This window comes from Malus domestica, chromosome 07 (assembly GCF_042453785.1).
Source record: "Malus domestica chromosome 07, GDT2T_hap1".
In the NCBI taxonomy this organism is placed as follows: domain Eukaryota; kingdom Viridiplantae; phylum Streptophyta; class Magnoliopsida; order Rosales; family Rosaceae; genus Malus; species Malus domestica.
In genome coordinates this window covers 29,732,501-29,748,976 of record NC_091667.1, presented here as the reverse complement: position 1 = coordinate 29,748,976, position 16,476 = coordinate 29,732,501, and the positions used below count along the sequence as shown (strand labels likewise).

The window sequence follows — 16,476 nt, the reverse complement described above, 5'->3', positions numbered from 1 at the left end:
ATGGTGGTATTAATTTTGCACACAAAGATTGAAGGGTTTGTTTTTATGCTTTCAAGCTTGGTTATTGAGAGGTTGTTGGTCAGGGAATATATTTTAGTTCCTATCCCCTTGGCTGTTTGCAAAGCAAAACACAGATGATTCATGTATTATGTAAGTTTTTATTTAGTTTTTGTGTTGCGCTGCGCATGCTTTTGAAAATATAAGAATTTGTGCGTTTGTGGATATGAAAATTAGGGCTGCAGACTCTCATCCTTCACATTTTAGTTTCTCTTGTTGCTTCTCCCTTTTGGGATTTTGTGGAACCAAATTTGTAATTTTTGTGTATTATTTTCTGCACTTTTATGGTTCGACAAAATCGATCGTTTGACATTAAAAAAAATTAAAAAATATAAAAATATAAACTCTAAGGGTTAAAATTTCTGATACTTTCCTTGGTGAGGGGTTGGTTTCGAATTTCTGGGTTTAAAGCGGATCGATTTTTATATTTAGGTTTAATATGGGGAATTAATGAAAAACGAATTTTGCCTTTTTTGAGTATTTCATCAGTACTAGATTGTTGTATTTATTATTCTGTAGGTGTAAATATAGTTCCTTAATCAAGCTAGCTTATTTTTCAACTCTTTAATTGATGTGTGACTTCTAACTGTAATTTTTCGTATTTCTTCTTTTATGTTCTGATTATTGAATTTGAAATCACTTAATGAAATGAAATTGCCAAACCATTTTAGAGTGTAATTTTACACGTTCTATTTGAGTTTACAAACAACATTTACGTCCATATGTATCTTGTGTTTGCCTGTCACCTGTTTGATAAAATATACCAGAGAAACACACACGCCCGCACACACGATTTTCTCGGTTCTTTGGCCTCTGCGCATTGGGTCTAAATTGCAGGTGAGAAAACGCAGAGTGCCAGCAAAGCTTCGTAGAGAGGAGGCATGAGTTTCCTATGATGGTAAGTCTATTCCTTCATTTGGGTAAAAGCATCTTCATTGTGGTGTATTTGGCAAAACTTGAGACCCTTTTATGCATCTTTTGTTTTGATTGGTTTGCTGGATGTCAGCATGTGGGACACTTGATAATGCGATGTTAATTTAGGCTATAATCATGAATCTTTGTGTTTAAGATTATTTTATGACAGATGTGTGAGGCATTAGCCATGATTTCATCTGGGCAATTACGAAATATCTAAAAGTATCCTCTCTGCTAAGGGTAGCACACTCCTGCGGGAACTAGACATCCCAATATTTTGCAATCTGATTACAAATTATCTACCAAAAGTACGTACCGCTATCATTTATATGATATTTTTAGATTGTTAAGAGGCTTTGTTCTATTTTATATATTGACATACAAAATTAAAATCTCGATCGTGGTCCACTAAAAAGTATTAAACGTGTTATGAATAGAAACGCATTCTAACATGGATTTCTTTTTACAGTGGAATTATCTACAGTAAAGTTCTCAAAGGTGGTTACAGTTGGGACCAATATTCAGAACACAGTGGACAAATCTTTACAAGCTAATCGTACCGGTAATAGAAACCACATCCTTTGTCTCTGCTTACATGCTTTTTAACATGGAGAGAAATTTAATCTGTATTTCAGAATTAGTGGTCTTCTTGATGTTCAATTGTAGGGAATTAGTGATCTTGATTCAGAACAAAAGAACTAATTTCCTTCCTACATTCCACATGTATGTAATGTGACAGTCCGTCCCCGATTTTAAGAGTTTTAAAGTTTTAATAAAGGATTTTACAAAAATGCCCTTTGAGGAACGCACATTATTCGAGGTTAATCGTTGTGTCGTACCATCTAAGATTTGTTTTCTTGACATATCCTCGTAGTACTCGTCGCTTCGGACGTGTGGGCGCTGACGGTTCGTGATTTGGAGTTATATCGAAAAAGTTATTAACGTTTGAAATTTGGGATTTTAAGGAATTATAATTTTAGTAAAATCCAGAATTTCTTTTATGAAAATGGACGGCCCAGATTTAATGAAGAATGAAATGGATGGCTTGGATGTAAGAGAAAGAAAATAAAAATAAATGATGAAAGAAGGTTGTGTGTGTGTGTGTACGTGAGAGAAGAAGAAGAAAATAGAGGATTGGGCAAAGCTGCCCAATCGGAGAAGAAGGAGGAGAGGCCGAATGGGGAGAGGAGAGAGAAAGCTGACTGGCCAATCGGAACAGAGAAAGGAGGAAAGGAGAGAGGGCGAGAAGCGGAGGAGAGAAGGAAGAAAAATGGGTCTTCACCCACGACCCGTTTCGACCCGCGACACCCACACCCAAATTCCGACGATTTTCACCGGAATTCTCACAAATTGGATCAAGGTACAACTCCCAATCAACACATAGGCCTTCCCTCTCCATGTTTCATCCAAAATATCATGAAATTTGATGGTGAATTGGTGAAGAACGCACCCGTGGTGCCGCGATTTTTCTTGTTCAAATTCTTCAAAATTTGAAATGTTTTCTTTCAATTACTAACACCATTAGCATTCCCTTAAGACCTAGAACAAAGCCCAAGCATTGGTTGGGACGACGGAGTTGATTTGAAGACGAATTGGAACTCACCCAAATTCTAGGGTTCTTCACGGTTTTGGAAAAATTGGAGCTCTTCCAGGCCAAATTGGCCTTGGCTTCAGGTATAAAGTTTACTCTACTCGTTGAGATCTTCAAATCTGAAAATTTTGGTAATTTTTGGAAATAGTTGGATTTTCCGGCGAGCCGGGGCGGCCAACCGCCACCCGCGGCGGCCCGTGCGGCGGCGCGTGGCCAATGGCCCGCCAATGTCATTCTTAGCATGTGTTTAAGGTTCTAGGTTCAGTTTTGATAATTGATGGACTTAAATTGAGTAATTGAACCTAAGTTCGTTTCGATTCGTGGTTAGGTGAAAATGTGAATTGACGATCCAACCGTCGGATCGTCACCAAACTTTGATACGTTGTAATACGTAATATTTGAGGATTATATGAACTTACGGATTGGGAATCCGATTTACGGATCTTCTGGAATTAGAGTTGTAAGTTCATAAAATAGAATGTTAACCGTCACTTGGTTTTGGAAATTGACGGAGATCCGACCGTTGGATGGTAAGGAAATTTTAGGATGTTGTTCTAGAGATTTATTGTGGACCTCTGGAAGTTATGGATTGGAAATCTGAGTTGCAGATATTCCGGATCGAACTGCGTAGTGACGTGTTTTATATAAGTTATATATTCTATCGATATGATTTCTGATGTTGGATTTGATTATTGTTCTAGGCGCCGATCGTCATGATGCCTTGATGTATTGTGCTAGGGAGTTGTAGGGCGAATTCCAGGTGAGTGGGCAGTTTTGTTTTCGTATTACCTATATACTATTGTTTTTCCCAGAAAATGCATTTATTTGAAAATATGTTTTTCAAATGCCATGCATAGAATTATTTGGAGAAAATATGAATTGTTATATGAATTATATGATTGATATATGATGCATACATGTGCATGGTGCTGTGGAGGCACAGAGTTCATTATTCATTGAATTGTTTGATGTTGAGACGTTTTAAGCTCATAACCTGCACCCTAGGTGTTAGTGCTTATATTATTCACCACACCGCACGCTCGCCTTGGATCCAAGTAGGTGGATGTCGTACAGACCATGTGAGGGTTCCGACATGCTAGTCGTATAGATCACTAGGTGTGATTCCGACTAGTGGGTGACCTTAAATTATGCGCGCAGATGATTGATGAGAGAAGCACTAGAGCGTATTTTTACACCTTTCATCGTACAGACTACCTTACGTAGTTCCGAGTGATGTGCAGAGTAGGGCCGTATAGGTCACTGTGGTGACTCCGGCTGAGTGGGATATTGAGCTATAGAATTAATCGTATAGGACCAAGTGCAGGGTCTCCGATTGATTCCTTATTTCACCTGATTTATATTTTGATTCATGGCATGACATATTTTTCTTGAAAAATGTTAAAGACTTGGGATTTGAGTTTTGAGATTACATATGGTTTTATATATACTATTTTCTGGGAAAGTATACAGGTTTTACGGTGAAGGGTTAGAAATGTTTTAAGTGAAATGTTTTCGAAAAACTTTATTTTACTGACCCACTCCATTTTGTTTTGCGCCCCTCCAGGTTCAAGTTAGCAGATCTTTGGTGGCCACGAGGAATCCAACGGTGTTCTGACAGAATTCACAAAAGTAGGATTCACCCTCGGGTGTTATACCTTAGTAATTGTATCTTTAAAGCTTCCGAACTGTGTAAATGGTTACGTCACTCTCACGTGACGGCCAGCATGCCCTCCTTCGGGACGGGGTGTGTCATGTAAATAGTATCGCTATATATATATATATGAATCAAATTCTTAGAGAAATTATGTGGATATTGGTATAGTTTGACAAATCAAAGCTAAAAACCGCATTGATCCAATTTTATTTCTATTGACTAACAAGGTTGTGATGTCTATTAATTCCCTAGTTGTTATAAATATGTAAAAGTTAGAGGGATAACCTTTTAAATAGGTGTGAAGCAGATGTAAAATATCATACTAAAACTATAGTTTAAGTGAATGACAAATAAAAGATGGAGGAATGAATGATATTGTTGATCCTTTTGTTTTGATCTGTATGTTGAAAGCATTACAAAGTGCTCTATTTATAGAGCAACTCCAAGCACACATCTTTGACAATATGATCTTCCTTCATCTCCCAAGTCAATATTGATTTTTATGGGCATTGAAAATCTACCCAATGTTTTCAGTTTCTACGTGGGCATTCATTACCCACTATTATTTTCAACACTCATCCTTGGATGCCCACATATCAACATCAGTTGCCTCGTTAAAACCTTGCTTGGAAAAACCCAGTGGGAATAAAACCATACCGAAGAGTACAACTTTACCTGAATTGTTGATATAGTGTTAAGTATGTTTATGTTGCCTCGTTAAAACCTTGATAGGAAAAACCCAGTGGGAAAAATCCTAATCGAAGGAAAAAGAGTACAACAAGCATGTATCATGGATGCTCCCCCTGATATGTATCTCCCCCTGATTCCTCATTCTCCAAATTCAGCTGTTTGGTAAGTCGACGTAATCTGATACTTTGCATTAACTTCTGAAATGTGCATTTTGGTAGAGACTTGGTGAACAAGTCTGCCAGATTTTCATTAGAACGGATTTGTCTGACGTTAATAACTTTAGCCTTCTGGAGCTCATGTGCACTGAAAAACTTTGGAGATATGTGTTTAGTCTTATCGCCCTTGATGAATCCTTCCTTCATTTGGGCAACACATGCTGCATTATCTTCATGAATGACAGTTGCATTGTCTGTCTTCGAAGTTAGACCACATGAATTCCGAATATGATGAATCATTGATCTTAACCAAGAACATTCACGACTTGCTTCATGTAAAGCAAGTATTTCTGAATGATTTGAAGATGTAGCAACTAATGTTTGCTTTGTTGAGCGCCATGAGATTGTTGTATCTCCATTGTTGAACACATATCCAGTTTGTGAGCGGGCTTTATGCAGATCAGAGAGGAAACCAACATCTGCATATCCGACAAGGACCTGGTCATTTATGGAGTTCTTTGAGTAGAAGAGACCTATATCTTTTGTCCCACAAAGGTATCACAATATATCTTTGACACCCTTCCAATGACGGATTGTTGGAGCAAAGTTATACCTGGCTAACAAGTTGACTGAAAAAGCTATATCTGGTCTGGTACATTGTGCTAAATACAACAAAGCACCTACTGCACTCAGATATGGTACTTCTGGTCCAAGGACCATTTCATCATCTTCTTTTGGACGGAATGGATCTTTCTTAATGTCCAGAGAACGAACGACCATTGGTGTGCTGAGTGGATAAGCCTTGTCCATACCAAATCGCTTCAGGATTTTTTCAATGTAAGCTGATTGATGGACCAAAATTCCACTAGCACAATGCTCGATCTGCAGGCTGAGACAAAATTTTGTTTTTCCAAGGTCTTTCATTTCAAATTCGCTTTTCAGATATTCAGCAGTTTTATGTAACTTTTCAGGAGTTCCAACTAGGTTCATATCATCAACATATACTGCCACTATAGCAAATGCAGAGTTGGATTTCTTAATGAACACACAAGGGCAAATGACATTGTTAATATACCCTTCTTTGATCAAATACTCACTGAGACAATTATACCACATTCGTCCAGATTGTTTTAGCTCATACAATGATCGCCTTAATTTGATCGAGAGCATACTTCGTGGTTTGTTAGCTGTTTCAGGCGACTTGAGTCCTTCTAGGACTTTCATATATATGTCAGTATCTAATTCTCCATATAGATACACAGTGATGACATCCATAAGTCGCATGTCAAGCTTTTATGAAATCACTAAACTTATTAAGTAACGGAACGTAATTGCGTTCATTACAAGAGAGTATGTCTCCTCATAATCAATTCCAGGTCTTTGTGAAAAACCTTGTGCAACGAGTCGTGCTTTATATCTTGCAATCTCATTTTTCTCATTGCGTTTCCTTGTGAATACCCATTTGTAACCCACAAGATTTACACCAGGCGAGGTTTGGACTACTGGTCCAAAAACACTTCGCCTTTCCAAGGAATTTAATTCTGTCTGGATTGCATCTTTTCATTAGGCCAATCTTGTCTCTGTTTGCACTCATCAATATAGCGGGGCTCAAGATCATCACTTAATATGATTTCAGTGGCTACTGCGAATGCAAACATATCGTCAATGAGTATTTCATTCCGATCCCACAATTCATTAGTACATGCATAATTTATGGAGATTTTTTTGCTCTCATGTACTACTGTCTCTTCAGGGACATGTGTCTCATCAAGGACATTCTCTTCTTCTGGAAGTCCAGAATCATGAATTGTGGATTTGTCATTCATTTCCTCTTCCTGAATGATTTCATTTGGATTCAGCTGTGCCCTTGTCTTTCTCTTTCGAGGGGCTGAATCTTTTGAACCTCGTGGTCTACCACGCTTCAGGCGTGCACCAGATGAATCATTCGCTGCCACTTTATTTTGTCCAACAGGGACATCAATTTTGGCAGGTGCATTTACAGCGGGTATATGTGATTTTGTCACTTTCATAGCATCATTAAATGCATCTGGCATTTGATTGGCAATGCTTTGAAGATGAATGATCTTTTTTACTTCATTTTCACATTGAATGCTTCGAGAATCAAAATGAGACAAGGTGGGAACAACCCATGTCAGCTCTTTCCGTTCTTTTGGAACAGTCTTTTCTCCCCCTAACGATGAGAAAACTGTCTCATCAAAATGACAATCAGCAAAACGAGCTGTAAACATATCACCTGTCAAGGATTCCAAATATCTAATGACAGATGGTGAATCAAAACTCACATAAATTTCCAGTCTACGCTGATGTCCCATTTTAGTGCGTTGCGGGGGTGCAATAGGCACATAAACAGCACAACTAAATACTCGTAAATGTGAAATGTGATGTCCAAACACGAGTTGTATTGAAGAGTATTGGTGGTTGGCTATAGGTCTCAATCGAACCAATGATGCATCATGTAGGATGGTATGTCTCAATGCAGAAACTGGCAATTTGGTTTTCATAAGCAGAGTGCGAGCTATTAACTGAAGCCACTTGATCAATGCTTCTGCTAAACCATTTTGAGTATGGACATGAGGAACAAGGTGTTCAACATCAATGCCCAATGTCATGCAGTAATCATCAAAAGTTTGAGACGTAAATTCACCAGCGTTATCAAGTCGGATTGACTTAATGGGATAATCTGGGAACTGTGCTCATAACTTAGTTATCTGAGCAAGAAGTCTCGCAAAAGCTACATTCCGAGTAGACAAGAGACAAACATGTGACCATCTGGTAGATGCATCAAACAAAACCATAAAATATCGAAATGGTCCACAAGATGGTTGAATAGGTCCACAAATATCCCATTGAATTCTTTGCAGAAATGATGGGGATTCAGCATCAACCTTTAGTTGTGATGGTCTAATTACCAACTTCCCTTGAGAATAAGCCTGACAAGGGTTATCATTTGAGATAGTAATGTCTTTGCTCAATAATGGATGTCCATTAGAGTTGGTAATGATCCTACGCATTATGGTGGATCCTGGATGACTCAGACGGTCATGCCAAAGCATGTAAACTTTTGAATCAATGAAATTCTGGTTCATGACAGTATGTGATTCAACTGTCTTTATGTATGTATAATACAATCCACTTGACAAACTACGCAACTTCTCCAATATACGCTTCTCGGTATCATTGGAGGTAATGCATAGATACTCCACATTTTCTGCACTTTTCGTTTCAATGTGGTATCCATTTAAACGTATGTCTTTGAAACTCAACAAGTTTCGAGTAGATCGAGTAGCGTACAACGCATTCTGTATGGATAATATTGTTCCATTTGGTAACATAATTTGGGCTTTCCCTGAGCCTTCAATCATATCTGATTGACCTGATATTGTTGTTACCTTTACTTTTGTAAACATCAAGCTTGAGAAATACTTTCGATCTCAAAGTATTGTATGAGTTGTTGCGCAGTCTGCAAGACAGATATCTCTGCCATTTTTCATGTTCTGAGAATTACCATAGTTTTTATCCATGCTCTATGAGTAAGGGAATCAGAGTTAAAAACAAGTTATAACAAGAAATTTACATGCCACTTTTATTGAATCTGAAATGCTAGTTTTACACAACAAGTTCAGCATAAAAAAAGTACATCAAACATAAACGATTCAGTCGGACCGGTATACTTCATTCCCTCTTTCCATAATGAAGTCTGAAACATCTAGGTGGGTTGTGTCCAATTACCCTGATAAATCAAACACTGGATCAGGTATATCCATTGGCTTAGCCTGGTCGAGAAAATTGGTCTCGACACCTTTCTCCTTGAGGGATGCTTGATACAGCTCCACTAGATGTTTTGGGGTACGACAAGTGCGCACCCAATGCCCATTGCCACCACACCTATGGCAGGCTCCTTCAGAGTTCTTGGGAGCATTGTTCATGTGAGCTTTGCCTTTGTGGCGATTCACATGTTTAAAGCTCGGGCCTGAATTATGCCTCGGAACCTGGTTGTGAAACTGACCACCATGATTATTGCTTTTCCTATTCCATCGACCTCGCTTGTGGCCACGTCCTCGTTTATGATTATTGCCACCAGAGGATGTGGCGTTCACTTCAAGGGAAGCATCATTCACTTCTGGTAATGGTGCAGATCTAATAGGTTGAGAATTATGGTTTTTCATCAAGAGTGAATTGTTCTGTTCAGCTACCAGGAGCACATATATTAGTTGGTTGTATTCAGTGAAGCCTCGCGCTCTATACTGCTGCTGCAGGAGCACGTTAGAGGCATGAAATATGCTGAAAGTCTTTTCCAGCAACATTTCCTCAGTAATAGTATCCCCACAGAGCTTCATCTGAGAGGTAATTCTGAACAACGTAGAATTGTACTCAGCCACTGACTTGAAATCCTGGATCCTTAGGTGAGTCCATTCATAGCTAGCTCTTGGAAGAATCACCGTTGTCTGGTTATTGTATCTGCTTCTCAAAGCCTGGCAGAGAGCTAACGGATCTTCAACCGTTAAGTACTCACTCTTTAGTGCCTCATCAAGATGACGACGAATAAAAATCATAGCCTTCACCCGCTCTTGAGAGGATGAGTTGCTCTCTTCCCTGATGGTATCTCCAAGATTCCCTGCTTCCAGATGGATTTTGGTATCCAGTACCCAAGTAAGGTAATTCTTCCTGATAATGTCCAGGGCAGCATATTCAAGCTTTGCCAAGTTCGCCATTTTCTTTTCTGAAAGAAAATTGAGATGTGTAAGAACTTGCAATAATATGTATTCCTGGAGGAATATAGTGTTAGAACTTCTGGTTCTTACAAATTTTTTATTTTGATCTTCAAGCCAAAATGATAAGTACTCGAAACTTCTGGCTCGAGATTTTCAAGGTGAATGAGAAGGACAATTGTACCGCACCATTCTCATTGAAATAATGTAACATAGAATGGGTGATTATTCCGCACCACTCAAGTAGCAGGAAAATTTAAATACGCAGAGCAGTGTGGGCGATTATACCGCACCACCTAAAATTGCAATGAAATTAAACTGCAGGCAAATTAAATATACAGGGTAGGGCGGGCGATTATACCGCTCCACCTAAAATTTGCAGTAAAATTAAATCTGTAATTCAAGATAGGCGATGATACCGCACCATCTTGGATCGCAGTAACATGAAATTTGCAGTTCAAGATGGGCGATTGTACCGCACCATCTTGGATTGCAGTAAAATCAGCATAAATAAATATTGGGTTAGTAATCAATATCTAAACCAAACAAGAAATCATAGATGTATGTAACCACTAGTTGGAGAACTAGAAGCAGGCATGTAGCAAACAATTCGTCGCGAGGGTGTACCGTGCAGTTGAGGCAGAGGAAGAAGATGAACAGTAAAAACCTTAGAGGAAACATTTTTTTCTTTCGGCGAAGAGAAATGATTTCTTTCAGCGAAGAGGAATGAGAAATAGTTATATTTAGAGACTCCTGCTGATAACGTGTTATAAATATGTAAAAGTTAGAGGGATAACCTTTTAGATAGGTGCGAAGCAGATGTAAAATATCACACTTAAACTATAGCTCAAGTGAATGACAAATAAAAGATGGAGGAATGAATAATATTATTGATCCTTTTGTTCTGATCTGTATGTTGAAAGCATTACAGAGTGCTCTATTTATAGAACAACTCCTGTTGTACTTTTATGCGCAAACGGAAACGAATTATAACAAAGTACCAAATATCAACGTCGTAGGTGAAAGCTAAAACAAACAATCTCAAACTAACACGAGATTTACGTGGTTAGGCGTAAAGCATACGTCCACGAGCAAAGCACGGCGATGAATTTCACTAAACAAATGGAGATTACAAAAGAGTGTTTAAACTCTCACAACCCAAATCCCACAAATTACAAACCCTAAACCAAACGAGTAGATAACCCAAAACTAACGGAGAAAAATTGCTCTCTAACTCACAAACTCATAAATTGACTCTCACCAAATTGCCACACGAATGAGCCACGAATTTGCCACACACTCGTGACTCCACCCAAAACCAAAATAGAGAAAAGTTCTCTAAACCATGACGAGGCACACTAAATACACTAACCCTAAGGTCCTATTTATAGTGTATAGGACTTAGGTTACAATAAGAATCCTAATAGGAAATAAATCCAAATCCTAATCAAATAGGTAATTAACAAAATCTTTCCACCAAGGAAACTAACTAAGAAGTCAAAACCAAACCCAATTAGGACACCAAAACCAAATAGGTAACACAAACCTAATTTATTGTATCATCTTAATTTTGAGCCAAAAACCCAAAAACTCCAAGCACACATCTTTGACAATATGATCTTCCTTCATCTCCCAAGTCAATATTGATTTTTATGGGCATTGAAAATCTACCCAATGTTTTCAGTTTCTACGTGGGCATTCATTACCCACAATTATTTTCAACACTAGTCTTAATCTAACAGTTGATGTCTATTAATTCCTAGTCTTAATCTAACAAGGCTGTGATCCAATTTTCCTCCAGAAACCAGCTGTGCAACCCAATTCGGACCCTGAATTTGACTCCATTCTTTGCGTCAACTAACAGTTACATAAATATCCAGAGCTTCATTTTGCAGCCTAGCTAAAATGGAGTTCTCAAGTATTCATATTAGCATTTGGCTTATTTTCATCCAACCACTCTTTCTTCTCTTTCTTTTTAGCTCTGCCTCCTCCTCCCGTTTAGCGGGAAATGAGGTGGATAGGCTTTCCTTGCTTGCCTTCAAAGCTGAAATCGTGACTGATACCCTGGGCATCCTTGGCTCTTGGAATGAATCCCTCCACTTCTGTCGTTGGCCAGGCATCACTTGTGGCGGCAGACACCAGAGAGTTACAGTGTTCGACCTCCGATCAAGCGGGCTGGCAGGCCACCTATCTCCCCACATTGGAAACTTGAGCTTTCTGCGGGCTTTATACCTCCATAACAATAGCTTCAGCCACACCATCCCTCCAGAAATTGGTCGTTTGTTCCGCTTGCAAAGACTAGGCCTTGAAAACAACTCCTTCAGTGGTCATATTCCATTCAACATATCAAGTTGCTCTAACCTCCAATACCTTGGCTTATTAGGCAACACTCTTAGTGGCGAACTTCCAACTGAAATTGCCTCATTGTCCAAGCTTCAGTTTCTTGATTTAGGCAAGAACAATTTTTCTGGGACAATCCCACCTTCTTTTGGGAATCTTTCTTGTCTTTGGATGTTATCTGTGATTGAAAATAATCTGCATGGAGGTATTCCAAATAGCCTTGGCCAGTTGAAAAGCTTAATGGCTTTCTTATTGGCTGTCAATTATTTGAATGGTACCGTTCCTCCCTCCATATACAACCTCTCGTCAATTAAATTCATTTATATGGCTCAAAACAACCTTCATGGAACTCTTCCTCCTGGCTTGGGCCACACTATATTTCCAAACCTCGAAACCTTTGTTTTCTATGCCAATCAATTCACTGGACCAGTACCAGCTTCAATCTCCAATGCCTCAAACCTTTCAGTATTTTCTATCTCTTCCAATAAGTTTACTGGGAAAGTGCCTAGTCTGGCACGCCTGTCAAATTTGTATTTGTTTGGACCTAATGATAACAATCTTGGAAATAATGAGGAAGGTGACTTGGATTTCATCTCTTCTCTAGTTAATTGCACCAATTTAGAAGTTTTAGATATCAGTGCCAATAGTTTTGGAGGATTGATGCCTGAATCTGTCAGTAATCTCTCAACAAAGCTCAGGAAAATATTTTTCTATGAGAATCAGATACACGGAAGCATTCCCATCCGAGTTGGAAATCTTATCAACATGGAGATACTAAACTTTCATGCAAATTTATTGGCAGGCACTATACCGAGTTCAATAGGTAAACTGAATAAGCTTTATGACCTATATCTAGATTCGAATGAATTGTCAGGTAATGTTCCATCATCTCTAGGAAATCTTTCTTCATTAAGCAACTTGTATCTCAGCTCAAACAAGTTAAATGGAAGCATACCACAAAGTCTCGGAGACTGCAGGTTTATGTTAGAATTGGATCTTTCCCACAACAATCTTAGCGGTCCAATTCCAAAACAAGTCATCAATTTACATGTTCACTTGGATCTACCTGGAAACCAACTTGTTCACTTGGATCTATCTGGAAACCAACTTACTGAATCCATTCCCATGGAAGTAGGTAACTTGCCGCATCTTGTTTTCTTGGATGTTTCTGAAAACAAGTTATCTGGTGAGATTCCACAAAGCTTAGGGAGTTGCACAAGTTTGACGACTCTGTCTCTGAGAGAAAATTTATTGCATGGGACAATTCCTAAATCCTTGAGCTCTTTGGGAGGAATTGAAGATTTCGACCTCTCTCGCAACAAATTGTCTGGCATAATTCCCAACTACTTGGGGAGTTTCCCCTTCTTGCATAATTTGAACCTTTCATTTAACGATTTTGAAGGTGCAGTACCAATCCAAGGAGTATTTAAGAATGCAAGTGCGGTATCTATTGTGGGAAACACATGGCTTTGTGGAGGTATACCTCACTTAGGATTGCCTAAATGCATCTCCAAGCAATCTATGCGCGGGTTATCTCCTAAGTTGAACTTAATTATCTCAGTTTCCTGTGGGGTTGTCGGCTTGGTCTTGGTGTTGTTACTTGCGCTTCTTTATCGATCAAGAAAAGCTAGAGCGCTTAAGTCAACTTCAGGATCATCACTGGGGTTTTCACTCTTGAAACTATCCTATGGAGATCTTTTCAAAGCAACTGATGGGTTCTCTGCTTCGAATCTGATTGGTGCTGGAAGTTTCGGGTATGTGTACAAGGGAGTTCTCAATCAGCATGAAGAAAGAAATGTTGCGGTGAAAGTACTCAATCTTCGAACTTCAAGAGCTTCTAAAAGTTTCATAACTGAATGTGAAGCCTTGAAAAGCATTAGGCATCGAAATCTTGTCAAGCTAATGACTGCTTGTTCAAGCATTGATTTTCAAGGAAACGATTTCAAAGCCCTAGTGTATGAGTTCATGGTGAATGGAAGCCTAGATGAGTGGCTGCACATATCAACTCAAGGAGTAGATAGGCCAGCCAATCTGCCAAAGAACCTGAACCTCACTGAAAGAGTTAACATTGCCATCGATGTAGCGTGTGCTCTGGATTATTTGCACAACCGCTCCCACATGCCAATAGTTCATTGTGATATAAAGCCCAGCAACATTTTGTTAGACAGTGACATGACTGCTTGTGTTGGTGATTTCGGTTTAGCAAGGTACTTCAGGGATGCTTCTTGCCCATCTCCTTTGCACGAAAGCAGTTCCAGTGTCATAAAAGGCTCCATAGGCTATACTCCCCCAGGTAAATTTTTTTTTACATACATAAACATACTATATAGTTAGCATGAGTTTTTTCAAGACACACATAAGAACAAAGCTATGTTTTTGTGCATATAACTTAAAAGAGTATGGAATGGGAAGCGAGGTGGCAACATATGGCGACGTGTATAGCTACGGAATACTATTGTTGGAGATGTTAACTGGCAAGAGGCCGACAGATGAAATGTTTAAAGATGGTATGGACCTACACAGTTTTGTTTCCATGGCTCTACCAGGACGTGTGGAAGAAATATGTGATCCAGTACTTGTTCAAATAGAAGAAAGCAACAACAGTACTAATACCAGAAGTAATAGGGGGAATCATGCCCCAAATGATCAAAGAAAAAGGGTTGTGGAGTGCTTGACTTCCATTGCAAGAGTGGGAGTGGCTTGTTCTGTAGCGATGCCGAGGGAGCGAATAGACATGAACAATGTTGTCGCTGAATTGAGTCTAATAAGGGACGTGCTAAATGGAATCAGAATGCCGAGTGAGCGTCTCTGATCAAGGCCTATGTAGTGAGAAATAATAGCCTGTCATCATCATTTCAACTGCCATGAAACTTGGACAGTAGTTTGCGTGGAGTGCTAAATGGATTTTAATATTTTTGCAGTTGCTTTTATTCTAGGATTTGTGAATGATCTTTGTAAGATCATCTTTGTGCTTGCTTGGATGTCTATTAAAGTTTAGTGTTCTGTTTAATATTTTGCGTTACTAAGTTTGTGTTTGTCCAGTCTTCAAATTTGTCAATCTTTCTTACTTTCTTTGTTGTTGACATTGATTGTTTACACACTTGTTATTGTAGTATATACTAGCAATTGAACTTGTGCGATGCTTTAATTGTGTTAAACGTGTAGAATATGTTAAAATCCATTTACATCCATATCAAACTCTATTTACATCCTTATGTTCATTAAGGAATAAAAGATAGGTGTTTGTAGAACACATTACATAGCTAAAAAAGTTGGAGACTAAGCTGTTCATATAGATATAATACACACCAAAATATTTTTGCTTTTCATGTCCCAACTTTCAGATTGTTCCTCAGGACTTCACTCTTCTTTCTTCATCGTTGCCAAAAAGATGTTCTTCTGGCCCAGTCCGTTAAAATATCGTGTGAATGTAATTGAAACCTGAGACAACAGATAGATAGCTAGGAAGAAAGAAAAACACATGCATGAAGAAAACTTGTAATTTTAGACATACACCAACCTACATTCTTACACAATTCTTCCTGTTTTCCCAAATCTTTCCAGACATCAATGAAAACAAAACTGTTCGTAGCAATGAAAACGTAATTTCTACTAATTGCATCCATACAAAAGCTGACAACCCAATGAGGCAGCATTAAGTTACAATGCTTGATCCTCTAATGGAACATTGTTAAAAATTCAAGCACTTGAGCATCTTTTGAGTTTAATTACTACTACTTAAACATGCAAAAAATTGGCTAGACTTTTTTTAATTAACACATCCGTAAGATAGCTAATTCTAATTAGTCTCATGACGAGCAAATAGGTGAATTTGGATTGGCAGTTCTAATATTGACGAATAAGAAAACAAATGGGGGACATATAAGCAAAGCTGAGACAGAGAGTTTACATATATAATCCCTATTTCCTCTTTTTTCATCTGCTCTCAGATACAATGTGAGTGACTAAATGAGTGCATTTAAATTAGAAAGAGATGACATAGGCATAACTGGGCAAAGAAAAGGAGGAAGATAAGATGAAACAAAGAAAAGGCCTTTAAAAAAAATTTGACAGAGGCGTTTTCAGCAAGTAAAAAAACAGAGGCATTTCCAAACAGAAGATTAAGTGTTAGACTTGAGTCACAGACTCACATGAGTACTGAAGGGGGAGGAGAAAAGGCTAACGTCCACCCGCGGCGAATTAGGGATGCATGCGCACGGTTCAACGCCAATGCATACGATGGTATAGTTTGACCATTCATTCAAGTTCCCTAAACACGCAAAATAGGATGAAAATAAATGATTTCATGCAATAGACGTGCAATTCTCGTCAATATTTATGTTT

General features: G+C 38.6%; 2 protein-coding genes and 2 long non-coding RNA genes across 7 annotated transcripts in view; 2 read left to right on the top strand and 2 right to left on the bottom strand.

Annotated features, from left to right (window-relative positions):
* The first annotated feature begins 2,085 nt into the window (after window positions 1-2,085).
* Window positions 2,086-4,392, top strand: LOC139197883 (uncharacterized). 2 transcript variants are annotated; one of them, XR_011583260.1, is made up of 4 exons: window positions 2,086-2,332; window positions 2,510-2,646; window positions 3,265-3,323; window positions 4,128-4,392. It is a non-coding gene; the product is annotated as an uncharacterized lncRNA (long non-coding RNA). The 2 variants fall into 2 exon arrangements; XR_011583259.1 differs by having other exon boundaries at window positions 2,086-2,646.
* Window positions 4,393-8,808: 4,416 nt separating this feature from the next.
* Window positions 8,809-10,276, bottom strand: LOC103421867 (uncharacterized). Its single transcript, XM_008359905.3, has 3 exons — window positions 10,269-10,276; window positions 10,132-10,161; window positions 8,809-9,748 (listed from the first exon to the last, which is right to left on the bottom strand). Exons 1-3 carry the CDS (start codon window positions 10,274-10,276, stop codon window positions 8,809-8,811), a joined length of 978 nt encoding a protein of 325 aa, XP_008358127.3.
* A 1,312-nt stretch (window positions 10,277-11,588) lies between these two features.
* LOC103432942 (putative receptor-like protein kinase At3g47110) lies at window positions 11,589-15,142 on the top strand. Its single transcript, XM_008371167.4, has 2 exons — window positions 11,589-14,425; window positions 14,529-15,142. The coding sequence occupies exons 1-2, from the start codon at window positions 11,698-11,700 to the stop codon at window positions 14,942-14,944; spliced, it is 3,144 nt and encodes a 1,047-aa protein (XP_008369389.3). The 5' UTR covers window positions 11,589-11,697; the 3' UTR covers window positions 14,945-15,142.
* A 157-nt stretch (window positions 15,143-15,299) lies between these two features.
* The window catches only part of LOC103432811 (uncharacterized), a 2,079-nt gene continuing 902 nt past the window's right edge, over window positions 15,300-16,476 (bottom strand). For 2 of the 3 annotated variants that reach the window (XR_003775003.2, XR_003775002.2), the window contains exon 2: window positions 15,300-16,476. This exon is cut by the window's right edge and continues 314 nt beyond it. This is a non-coding gene — a long non-coding RNA (uncharacterized lncRNA). The other variant, XR_003775004.2, reaches the window with a different exon arrangement.

Coding starts and splice junctions, on each gene's coding strand:
- LOC103432942 (XM_008371167.4), top strand. CDS start 11,698: ATGGAGTTCTCAAGTATTCATATTAGCATTTGGCTTATTTTCATCCAA. Junction 14,426..14,528: donor CATAGGCTATACTCCCCCAG/GTAAATTTTTTT, acceptor ATAACTTAAAAG/AGTATGGAATGGGAAGCGAG.
- LOC103421867 (XM_008359905.3), bottom strand. Junction 9,749..10,131: donor ATAATCGCCCGCCCTACCCT/GTATATTTAATT, acceptor GGACATTATCAG/GAAGAATTACCTTACTTGGG.